Below are 13454 nucleotides of genomic sequence, written 5' to 3' on the forward strand. Positions count from 1 at the left end.
TCTTATTGCAATTTTGTATGCTTGATAACTCAATTTCTATTTTCCTTGACAACATATTGATGTCCAATTTCTGCAACTCAATGTGATAAACCATATTTATAGATATGCTTAAGGTTTGTAATTTACCTACAAGAAAAAAAAGACTAACAATTGATAGGAGCTTGATATATTATATTATGACTTTGACCAAATATCTTAATTTAATGTAAAAAATCAAAAAATCCAACAAAATTTTATTTCATATGCTCAGAGAATCGCAGATAATGAAGATGATATAGTTGCCAAGTTTTTTTTTAAATAAAATCACTCGCGTCGGAGATACTCGAAGACAATCTGAAAAAGAAAATAGAGATGGTAGAAAGATATATCATCACTTAAAGCGATAGCTTCTAAATTGAATCCTAACATTCTCCATTGATGCACTTTTTTGTTGATAAGAAGACAAACATTTCAACAAATTTTTTGATCTAATTTGTTATGTTGTAGCTTAAAAAGCCATCAAAATTCTTTGTTGAAGATGATCCTCAACCAAGAAGGCATAGAAAGGGGACTGAGATCCTTGATTTTACATATGATGAAGCTCAAAGATACAAGTATGCACCACCAACACTAGATGTTATGCCTCTGATTTTCTTTTTGGTTCTTTTTACTTATAATCCTCCAAATCTACCTTTGCATCTTCTACCCATAAATCTGTCTATTTTCATTTATCTACATCAAATAGAGAAAAATTCACAGTGTGAGATGATAGGGATATCTTTAGGGAGACATCATGGAACATAGGATTATTGCAAATAGGCATGTTTGGCGAGGGGGTCAAATTTGCAAATAGGATAGATTAGGAGGCATGTTTGGCAAGGGGGTAAAATCTTCTACTCAAATGTTTGCTTCAGATTCTTTGATAAGTTACTTTCTTAACTATAATGGAGTTGCATATATTTTCTTCTTTCAATGACAATTTTGACTATTTATCCCTCAAATGGGCCTTTTGATTTTGCTAGATACAGGTTTCTGATGGTCCTAGACTTTTTACATTTAGCAAATAAACCATTTAAGGTTGATCGTTGTCATTTTAGGATACATTTCAATGCATTTATTTCATCATGTTCAGATAGAATTTACATTTTGAATTGAGATCATGCTTTATCTATGACAAACTTATCCTTTCTTTTTAAATATTATTGACGTCAACAATGTCCTGTTATGTTCATTATCTCACCTTATAAGCCAATAATTAAAATAGATGTAGAAATATTTGTCTCTTCTTAATATTTTATTAGATTAAATGAAACATGTTTCAAATGTTATCTTAAATGGAATTCCAATTTCTTAGATTAACTATAATTGTAATCATTAAATAAAAATTTATATTAACGGAGTCTTAATTTTGATTTTAATGATACTCAATAGTTTCCAATTATGATCATTGAGTTATATATTATCCAAAAATATCTTCAATTGCAAAAATCAGGGGAATGTTCAGGAAAATGATATTTGTCATTATAGATTTGTAATTTCATATTTCATAATGGCTAAATTCAACTAAAATACCTAATATTTCACTAATTTAGTACTTTTATACCCTCAGTTAGTTCTTGGAGCATTTATATACCTTGAGTTGTTTAAAATTAGCTCTTTAGTACCATCTATTATGCACAGATGAAAAGTTTTATCCGAAAGTTCTCCTATAATATTCATTGCTATTTTAAAGTTTTCTAACTAAATTTGCTGAACTCAATGTTAAATCTATCAAAATTTTATTTTTCAAATAGAATCAAAATATATTTAGATTAGAATTTGGGTGGGATTAACAGTAACAAATAATAATGACTAGAAAGCTCCAAAATTAATATGTGAATGTTATATAAAAACTTTCGGATGAAAATCTTCATGTTTGCATAACAAAGGGTACTAAAGTGCTAATTTTAAACAACTCGGGTATATAAATGCTCCTAAAAATAACTGAGGCTATATAAGTGCTAAATGAGTGAAACATACGATATTTTAGTGCAATTTACCCTTTCACTCAAAAACCTCTATCGACGACCTCTATCGAAAACCCTCTCTCAATATTTCATTAAATGTGCTTAGATTATATTTTAGGACATTATATTATATATGCATTATCAGGATCTGATATGAATTTTACCCGTCATATATATTTCGAATAACCAATATTTAAAATATTGCATACTATGCATCACTTAAAAATGTGTTCAAATATGACAATGCATAATAAATATTCATATATCTAATTATGTGAAATAAGAACATGCAATAAAAGTTTTACAATTAATATGCTATAAATTATCCTATTAAAATTTATTTCAATCAATAATAAAAAGAAAGGAAGCTTTTGTTTCACAAAGACTTAGGGTCTTTTTCTACTAGTTGGGGGTTTCATTTCAATTAAAATGGTTTTTCTTTCAAAAGGATATTTAGGTCATTTCACATTTTTAAGTAATGACGTCAATGAAGTTTTTTGAGAGAAGAGTAAAGAATAGAAGGAATTTGTGAGACAACCCATAGTGAAGGGGGTTTTCTCAAATTTTTAAAGTTGAGGGGGTTATCCACAATAGCCCCAAACTTGATGGGGGTTCACGCGAATTAAAATAGTTAAGGGAGGTTTTCCGAGACACCCCCATAGTGGAGGGGTTTTTTCAAAAAAACCCAAAATAAGCTTTTGTTTTAGTTAGGTATGGGCCATCATCTAGTATATCGTTATATACCTTATAGTATATTGTTAATACATCATTTTTTTAAATAATATTGCTATACACCTTATAGTATGTAAACATTAGTGTATTTCACTTTCGGTTTAAAGGTAAGTGAAGTATGAGAACATAGAGAGTTATGTGGGTTTAAAAGTAAAGGGAGTAAAATTATTGGTATACAAGGAAATCTTCTATATACATAATAGGCCATTTTGCAAAAAAAGGGGTTACTAGATGTTCAATAGTGGTTTTGTATTAGGATTATACTTATTTCAATGATGACCTTCTTGGCTATAATCTGCTACATAAAAAAGAAAATGGACTGCGCCGAACTGTGCCGAACAGAAGACTACAGTCTAGTGGGTTCATGGCACAAACACTCGAAGGTCAAGATGATAGGCAGTGGTGGTGATGTAAAAATGTCGACATTGATTGAAGGAAATAGAAAAGTGGAAAATGAGACAAAGGGCATCAATAAGCTCAAAAAGGAAAGTAGTCGACAACCTCAGTATATTAATTTCCTTCAAGCGGGAATGAAATGCGATGGATGGAGGCTTTACAGAAGTTTTGTGATGCCCATATAGTACAAAGCTGGAAATTCTTCCAAAAAACAATATGAGAAAATTGAAGTCAATTATGATCAGTTACATTTTTCTTTATTTATGTAGATAAAAAATTTAGAGTTAGTTGATTATAGTGATCTGAAAGGATTAGTTAGATCGATTGATTAGGTCAGTCTACTAGTATGTTCTTTGCAGATAAGAGTTTAGTTAGTGGATTTGACAGCATTTCCTCATTATTATTTCAGCATCTATTTCATAATTTAATCATCTATTGTATTTTGCACCTTTATTTGATTTTGTTCCTTTCCTATTGTTTGCTGTGCTTATGGTGCCAGAGTAAACTCAATTGCAAGTGTAACTGATCCATGGCTACTCTTCTACATAAAAGTTACACATGAACATAGGTCAATGATCGATACATTCTCTCCCTTGATATTTTTTTAACACACAAAATTAGCATAGTGGATTTTCAAAGAATCGAAAGGTGAGAATTGAGAAAACATGATATCCCAAAGATAATTAACTACACAAACCCATACAATTTGTAGTAGTCTTAGAACTAGGTTGGATCCTCAGCATCAATGCTATAAACAGAACTTGAATAAACTAAAAGAAATTCTGATCAAAATCTACAAGCGCTCGTAATAAGAAGAATGCACATAAATCTATAAACATCAAGAATCAAATCAAATATAAATACACAAAGCACAGATCTACATAAGAAAAAAAGAAGAAGTGATCAAAGAATAGTTGAATGCAAATGGAATGGAATTTTTCAAGGAGGATTCCCATTATTCCTCATAACAATCAAACTCATCTCAGATCCAACCAAAGTAACATTTCTAACCTCAACCAAGCTCGACCTTCGAAACAACCTCTCAACCCCCTCCACATCCTCCACCACCACCGCCTCCGCCCCTCCCTTCTTCACCGTCCGCTCCATCTCCGCCGCAAACCTCGCCGGAAACAACGCCCCATCCAATCCATCGCTAAACGCGAGATCAAAAGCTCCATCAAAGAACGGCAAATTATGCGGATCCGCTCTATTGACAAACGGCGGGAAGTCGACGATGTCGACGGCGGTGACTTCGGATACGCCGGAGGAGTGGAGGGCGACGACGGCGTGTCCGGCGCCGGCGGAGAGGACGAGGACGTGGGAGTAGTTGGAGAGAATGTGAAGGGAACTTAGGGTTTCGAAAATGAGGGAGAGGGAGTGGGAGCGTTTCTTGAACAAGGAGGTGGAGGAGAGCTTTTTGAAGCGGCGGTCGGGGGAGAGGAGCGGGGGGGGGGGTCGCCAAAGAATGAGAGAAGAAGAGGGATGGAGCGTGGACAAGGCTAGGAGGGCCCAGGTAAGAAATGGGAGGAGGAGGAGAGCGGTGCAGGAGGAGTTGTGGAAGAGGAGGTGGAGGAGGGAGAGGGTGGCGACAGCGTGCGATGAGCGGAGGAGAGGCGGTTGAGAGAGGAAGCGGTGAATGTGCCGCTCCATGGGAGTACTTCGTTTTTGGGGGAAGGGGAGACTTCGGGAGGAGCACCTTTTTTCCTTTTTGTGTTGGTTTTTTTTTGGGTATTTAGCCCCTTACATCTTTTAGGGTTGTTTGGTTGTATGTTTTCACCACGTAAAAGTATGGAAAGTGTAAACAAGTGGGTCTCAATGTTAGCTTTCATCACTTTCAATTGTTTATTTGTGGTTGTAAAAATAGTATAAAGTGATTTCATTTGCTGATGTGGCTTGTAAAGTGATTTCATAAACAAAAGACATGATTTTTGGAGAAAGCTGATATTAAAGTCAGGAAAAATAATAAAAAATAATTCCAACCAATATGATCATTTGAGTAGGGACCACTTTTTACACTTTCCAAACAAACAATTAAAATTACATTTGCAAACCAAACAAGCAATTTATGATTCCAATGGAATAAAAAAACAAACAAAGAAAAGTATAAAAGTAAAATTGATGAGGTGGACAACAACTTTCCAAGTTGTGTCATAAATACACAATTTTACCAACAACAACCAAACAGCCCCTTACTCTTTGAAATTGGTTCCTCGAATTGAAATCACTTTTTTGGTCCTTAAAATCATTTGTGGCCGCTATTGCTATTATTCAAAGAACTAGTGTGCACCCCGTGCAAAGCATGACCTTTCGTTTTTCTAATACCGTATTTTGAATTTTACTCCTTTTAAGCTTTAATATATTTAATGCAATTATTGTTTGCTTACAATTAGAAATTATATTTAATCCTCTATACTTATTAAAGAATGATCCAAGTTTTAATGCATTTGATTTAGAAAACCATATCTACTCCTCTATACTTAAAGAATGATCCAAGTTTTAATATATTTTTATTTAATTTACTGTTTATATTTCAGTAAGTTACTCTATGATAAACATCAGCTGCAGAGTACTAGGTTTGATTTATTGTCTGTGCTGCAGTATTTACTGTAGTATGAACGGTAATTATTTGGGTTTTTCTTTTTAAGTATAGAGGAATAGGTAAGTTATTATAACATTTGGAGAAGTTTGAGAGAATAATTTCATAATGTTAAAGATTTGATAGACTCGACAAAACTCTAATTAATTACGTGGGGCTTTGATACCCAGATTGTGGAGAAGTTCTCACGTCAAACCGAAAAACAAATAATTAAGCAGTGTGTTTTTTCTGTTTTCGTTGTTTTTTCTCAAAAAATTACTGTGGGCTGGAATTTGGGATGGGTAGTGATATCTTTTATGGGTCGGTTCTGGACTTGAGACTTCGTAGCTAGGCCTAGTGCTTGAGATCCGCTGAAACATTCCCCAAGTATATAGACATATTCCGATAATATCTTTTATGGGCGGGTTAAGAGCTTGAGACTTTGTAAGCAGGCCTACTACTTGGGATCTACTTAAATGTTACCAAATCATACTTAAATTTGTCTTAAACGAACAAATGGTTACACTGGATTCAGGTAGAGCTTATTTGCGTATATCTGGTTACACTGGATTCAGGTAGAGCTTATTTGCGTATATCTAGTGAACAAAGACCTAGATTTCTCATGCTATTATCGTTTTCAAGTTTCTAGTGTATATAACCAAGGTGATAACTGGGAGACACAAGACTGCTGGGAAATTATGCAACCATATATATATATATATATAGGGAGAGGTTCAAATACAAACCTCACTATCGTAAAAACTAAAAACCTCTCCTCTCCATTGGATCTAGATTCATCCAATGGCTGAGATTAAAGCTGCATGAGGGTAATCTGGTAAAATAAACAGCACCCAAAGAGAGGTAATTAATGCTTCTGTTGAGTTCTCCATTTCCCCGTGCAATCTTACGTCTCAGGCAACCCAACAGTCACGAATATCAGCTCTCGTTCATCGTCCAGCAGCTTTTAATCGTGAAATTGTCCAGCAGCTATCTCGTTCATCGTCCTTCAGATCTTCAGCTCTCGTTCAGAAATCGTCCAGCAGCTCTCGTTCATCGTTCATCGTTCTTCAGCTCTCGTTCATCGAGAAAACGTCCAGTAGCTCTCATTCATCGTTCTTCAGCTCTCTTGTTCGAAGTCCAGCAGCTGGACATTGCTCAACATTTTATGGAGATTGAAATGGAGAGCTTGAATTCAGGTGTGCATGGTCTAGTTTTTTTCATTGTAATGGAACTAGATTCAGTATTTAAAAACTTAGTCATATGACTTATTATCTTGTAGCTTACATTCTTAAACATTTTATGGAGTTTTAAATGGAGAATTTGATGCATTGAATCGAGATTTTTTCATTTGTTCTAAATGGATAGTGGTAAATATTGGTGGTCTGGATTATACAATATGCACTCTAGTTGAATATACTCGATTCAGTTGAGTGGATCGAGATAAACTGGGTGAATCTACTCGATTCAGTTTAGTGAATCGTGATTCACTGGATGAATCGTCTCGAGTCAGTTTTGTAAATCGCGATTCAGTTGAGGGGATCGATATTCACTGGGTGAATCTACTCGATTCAGTTGAGTGAATCGCGATTCAGTTGAGTGGATCGAGATTCACTGGGTGAATCTACGCGATTCAGTTGAGTGAATCGCGATTCACTGGGTGATTCGACTCGATTCAGTTTTGTAAATAGCGATTCACTGGGTGAATCGACTCGATTCAGTTATGTAAATCGTGATTCACTGGGTGAATCTACTCGATTCAGTTAGGAAAGTGAGGGTTTTAAATTTTTTCCATTTTCTTTGATCTTGTTAGAATAAGTCAAGTAATTTTTATATTGTAAGATGTTTTCATTTGATCTAAATGGATAGCGGTAAATCCAGATTCAGTATATCAACACATATGATTGATGGTGTTTTATTTTCAGTTGTAGGCAGCAATGAACAAATTTACATACCACATGTTATAAATGCATCGGACAGTGATTTTGGAGAAGATGGAATGGACGAAGTTAGCTCTATTCCTTTTGAATCACCAGGTGGTGGTATGTATTGGAAACCTCGGGTTGAAGCTGAAGTTAAACCTTATCTAAACCAAAGCTTTCGCTCACTAGAGGATGGTATAGAGTTTTACCGAGAGTATGGACGTAAAAGTGGGTTTGAGATCAGACGGCATACGGAGAAGAAACATGAGGACGGTACAGTTCTTCTTAAACACATTGTTTGCAGTAGAGCTGGCAGCAATGAATCAAAGATGGATGTTGATATTGATGAGTCTAGTAGCATTTTGAAAAAGAGAAGGAGAACTGTATCTAGTAGATGTGGTTGCAAAGCTAAGGTCGTATTTAAGTTTGATGGTTTGAAAGGATATAATGTTCTCTCATTTGTCGAAGAGCATTCTCATTCTTTGGTCTCCGGTAGTGGGAAACAATTTTTGAAGTCAAATAGAGTTCTCAGTCTCGCACATAAGAAACTTGTATTTGATGGAGCAAAAGCCAACATGGGGCCTAACAAAACATATAACTTTGCTTAACGAGTTGTGTGGAAGTTATTCTAATGTTGGGTTGGTACTTGTACCCGAGTTAAAAATTGGAGTCGGGATGTGAACGCTTTATATTGGTGCATCGAGATGCTCATAATGATCATGCGGAGAAAGTTTACGGTAAGAAGAGATGAGTGATGCGAGTTTTTTTCTATGATTATGCAGTTCGATGAAGGTGGTCGATTACCGGTCGCATTTTTTGGGGCAGATTGTTATATGTCGACGAGAAATTACGATGTATTTGAGATGTGATATCATTTGAAAGCTCTACATATTCGTCACAAACAAAGTAAGGATTTATAGTTATCGTCCTTACTATTTTCAATATTGGTAATTATATATCATAGTGAACATTTATAATTTTTTGTATGTGATACAATATGGTACAACTGAAGTTTGTTCCACTTTAAACCGTCTCGACATTATAAGAGTGTGTTGTATCTTGGCAGCTTGGATTGATAGCATAAAAGGACATTGATAACTATGTATGGATTTTTGAAGTATTCCATGAAATGCCATGATATCGCACAAAGTTATCATTACAGTCAGTGCCCTGCCATGAAGCGAAGCTAACCAACTTGTTTTACGAGAAAGCACGTCACCGTTTGTGCATGTGCACATAATGAAGAAATATTTAACCCAAAAAGGTAATGAATCATGCATTCAAATATAATGAATTCCTCATTATGTAATACCGAATTTTCGTTATATATTTATATTTGTAGTGTTTGGCAAAATGCATTTCGAAGATTGGATGATTTTCAAAGAGTACGAAGACATGCACTGATTGGAGTGTAAAAAATAATAATAGACCAGCAACATTTGAAGTAGGTTGGAGAAGATGTTATGAAAGAATATAAGCTCTGAAGTAATAATGGTTGTGTGAACTGTATAACATTCGGGAGTCATGGATTCCAGCCTATTATGCTGATGATCCATTGGGTGGTTTATTGCGTACTACATCAATATCAGAGAGTGAGAATAGTTTTTTTGACAAATTCAACCGTAGATCTGACACATTGACAGAATTTTATCTCCGATACGAGAGTGCTATGGAGAAGCAAAGGCATACAAACGCAAGATTAAACTATGAAGGAACGAAGTCGATGCCAAGAATGGACGGGCCATTGTTATTGGAGAGGGATGCAGCAGAGTTGTACACTCGAACAATGTTTTATGAGGTACAGAAAGAGATAATGTCATCCTGTTATGATATGAGTATCAACAGTATATCAGAAGAAGATGGTGTGAAGATTTTTTCCATAAAGGACAAAAGGAGGCATGGAAAAATATTTGAGGTAATACTTAATAGCGTTTTTTGAAACAATAAAAATTTAATCTATTTTTATTGTAGTGAATCCCGATTCAATGAAGTGAATCGCGATTCAAGTAAGTGAATCTCGATTCACATCACTGAATCGAGATTCAGTGACCATTACAATGACTTGTCATTTTCTTTATTTAATCGGTGCTAATATACATTGTTTTTTTAATTTTAGGTGAAACACACTTATTTGAACAATGACGTTCAATGTACGTGTAGGCTGTTTGAGAAAATGGGTATAGTATGTAGGCATGGTTTTTTTGCACTTAACCAAGCTGATGTAACAAAAATACCAAGACATCTTGTTGTGAACCGATGGACAAAAGGTGCTGAAATGAGGCATTCATTGCAGTTCAAGGAAATATCAGAACAATGTAATGCAATTGAAGTTACAAATCGTAAGTTGAATGACATATGGTATGATTTCCAATCCTGTGTGAGTTTGGCAGGTTTAGATGGTGAGAGACTTGACTACCTGGAAGGGAAGTTGAAGGAGTTGAAGCACAGTTTGCGTGAATCTAGTTTGAAATCTGACACACAGAACAAAAATGATGTAATGGAGTTTTTTGTTGGCTCAAAAATACCAGCGGAAGTGATCGTTAAACCTCCCATTGAAGGTAGAAACAAGGGTTGTGGACGGAGAATTGTTGGTGATTATGAGAAATCAATTACTCAACGAAAGAAAAAGGTGCCAAGGCTGTGTAATATGTGCAAAAAAATCGATTTCCATGACGCACGGACATGCCCATTAAAGAAAACAATACAGCAAAGTGATGTTTAATTTAGTCGACATATTTTGTTTCAAACACATGTTTATAAATACATTTCTTATTAAAATTTCTGAATTGTGTAATTATTAACTACATATACTTACTAGATTATTAATTACATGGTTACGTTGTGTGATATGCACTCTAGTTGAATCTACTCGATTCAGTTGAGTGGATCGAGATAAACTAGGTGAATCTACTCGATTCAGTTTAGTGAATCGCGATTCACTGGATGAATCGTCTCGATTCAGTTTTGTAAATCGCGATTCAGTTGAGTGGATCGATATTCACTGGGTGAATCTACACGATTCAGTTGAGTGAATCGCGATTCAGTTGAGTGGATCGAGATTCACTGGGTGAATCTACGCGATTCAGTTGAGTGAATCGCGATTCACTGGTTGATTCGACTCGATTCAGTTTTGTAAATAGCGATTCACTGGGTGAATCGTCTCGATTCAGTTATGTAAATAGCGATTCACTGGGTGAATCTACTCGATTCAGTTAGGAAAGTGAGGGTTTTAAATTGAATTGAGATTGAGATTTACTCATATAGCATGTGAATTCCAGTGAATCTACTCAAATAGCGATTCACTGGGTGAATCTACTCGAATTGAGATTGAGATTTACTCAAATAGCGATTCACTGGGTGAATCTACTCGATTCAGTTAGGAAAGTGAGGGTTTTAAATTGAATTGAGATTGAGATTTACTCATATAGCATGTGAATTCCAGTGAATCTACTCAAATAGCGATTCACTGGGTGAATCTACTCGAATTGAGATTGAGATTTACTCAAATAGCGATTCACTGGGTGAATCTACTCGAATTGAGATTGAGATTTACTCAAATAGCGATTCACTGGGTGAATCTACTCGATTCAGTTAGGAAAGTGAGGGTTTTAAATTGAATTGAGATTGAGATTTACTCATATAGCATGTGAATTCCAGTGAATCTACTCAAATAGCGATTCACTGGGTGAATCTACTCGATTCAGTTAGGAAAGTGAGGGTTTTAAAACTGAATCGAGTCGATTCACCCAGTGAATCGCGATTCACTCAACTAAATCGAGAAGATTCACCCAGTGAATCTCGATCCACTCAATTGAATCGAGTAGATTCTGGTGTGTGTGCATGTGTGTTATGCGAAGCCTAAATAATACAAAACTTAGAACACTATTCAAAGCCCAATAAAGGAGAACCATTATAAACCACCAACTATTCCAATGTGGGACTATTCACAAAGGCAAAATTGCCTTTTCTTAATAACATAGCCAACAGTCTCCCCCCCCCAAAAGAAAATATTCGACTGAAAACACAAAAATTAATAAATAAATCACAAAAAAATATAGGTTGGGCAACCTTTCGTATCGTGAACTCGAGAGAGGTAGCTTTCGGCTTTGAACCTTTCCTTAGTGAGTTCATCGCTACCTGAGGTACATAATAGACTAGGCCTTGAATTAGGCCCCTTTAACCAGGTATTGACGAAAACACACACAATACATCTTCATCTATTGAGCAAAGCGGGTTGAGCGTTAAAGATCATGCTCACAATAAACTAACTCATGAGAGTTTCTCGGGGTTAGCCCAGCCCCCCCAAACCGCAGCCATCACGTGTAAAACCCCATAAAATAATTTAATTAATAAGTTTTATTGGTGAAATATAAGTTTATATCATAGATGAATATGATAACAAGAGTTTGGGGATCAAACAAGTGTACTTATGTGAGAAGAATTGAGTGAAATAGACCAACACACAAAAGAACCAGTACAACTGAAATATTGTTGTGCGGTCAACCGCGGTGGACGCGGCGATCGACCGCGCAACATCCATCCAGTTTTTCCAGTTCGGTTTTGTTTAGGTTTTGGGTCGGATTTGTGGGCACATATATATATATATTAAAATATTCGTGAGAGTCTCCTCTTCATCACAGTAAACCCTAGCAACCTCCTCCCCTCCTCTTACAAACCCTAGCTCTTCTTTTGGGTGATTTTTGGTGGGTTTTGGAAGTTTAAGCGAGATCCAGTGGCGTTCAGCGGAGGAGAACCTTCTTACGGTGTTCTTTACAGTAGTTTTTCTCCCCTCAGGCGAGTTTCATCTCGCCCAATCCAACGCCTAGTTTTCTAAACATTTTTAACAATGTTTTTCTTGTGATTTTGTGAGCCTAACATGCTAGTTTATGTATAAAAATAGATCTATATGTTGTATATTGCAAAGAGAACAAGTTTTCAGTTAATAACACAACCCACTAATTTATTAATGCAGATCTAGATCTGAAAATATTTAAAACAAGAGTTTTGAAAGAAAGATAATTGTTTTCAAAGGTTTCGACATATATATGCATGTTTTAAATTGTTTCGTTTGGTCTATTGTGATTAGATTGTTTATCTCATGTTCCAGATATGTTAAATCACATGTATAGAGTTGCTAGTATACATAAATATCACACACAAAGTTCGAGATAAAAAACATGTAGAATAGAACCTGGAAATAGGGTTCTGCTTCTAAGCGGTCAACCGCGGTGGATGCGGCGGTCGACCGCGTAGCATGCACAAGTCAAATTTGAGTTTCTGTTTTAATTGTGGTCGACCGTGCTTAGAACGACAGTCGACAGCTGGGAGCACAGAAGAACAGGAAAGTTCCTGCTCTCTGGGCAGTCGACCGTGGTTGGCACGGCGGTTTACCGTGAGTGATTTTTTTTTGCTTGGTTCAGTTTGTGCATAGGTTGTGTTACTGGCGAGATTTCTTGGTTATTTGGGTTTGTTATACACTAAGATTAGTGTACATGAGTTGAGTACAAACATGGGTCTTAGATTTATTCACCGGGGTATGAGGGTGAACAATATTTATGTTGGTTTTAACATCATTCACATATTAAAGTCCTCGTATTGGACTATAAACTACTGAACTCCTTGTGTCGGACAATAAACTATTAAAGTCCTCGTGTTGGACTATAAACTACTGAAGTCATTGTGTCAGACTATAAACTATGAAAGTCCTCGTGTTGGACTATAAGCTACTGAAGTCCTTGTGTTGGACTATAATTTACTACGGTCCTCGTGTTTGACTTTAGGTATTACAGGTTAACATATTTTGACATATGACAGATCATTGATGGTATGGTTGGAGATGGAGTTATT

General features: G+C 35.7%; 1 protein-coding gene across 1 annotated transcript; it reads right to left on the reverse strand.

Annotated features, from left to right (window-relative positions):
- LOC109834734 lies at positions 3992 to 4763 on the reverse strand. Its single transcript, XM_020402757.1, has one exon. It carries the CDS (start codon positions 4761 to 4763, stop codon positions 4053 to 4055), a length of 711 nt encoding a protein of 236 aa, XP_020258346.1. The 3' UTR covers positions 3992 to 4052.

Source organism: Asparagus officinalis, chromosome 3, assembly GCF_001876935.1.
Source record: "Asparagus officinalis chromosome 3, Aspof.V1, whole genome shotgun sequence".
Classification (NCBI taxonomy): Eukaryota; Viridiplantae; Streptophyta; class Magnoliopsida; order Asparagales; family Asparagaceae; genus Asparagus; species Asparagus officinalis.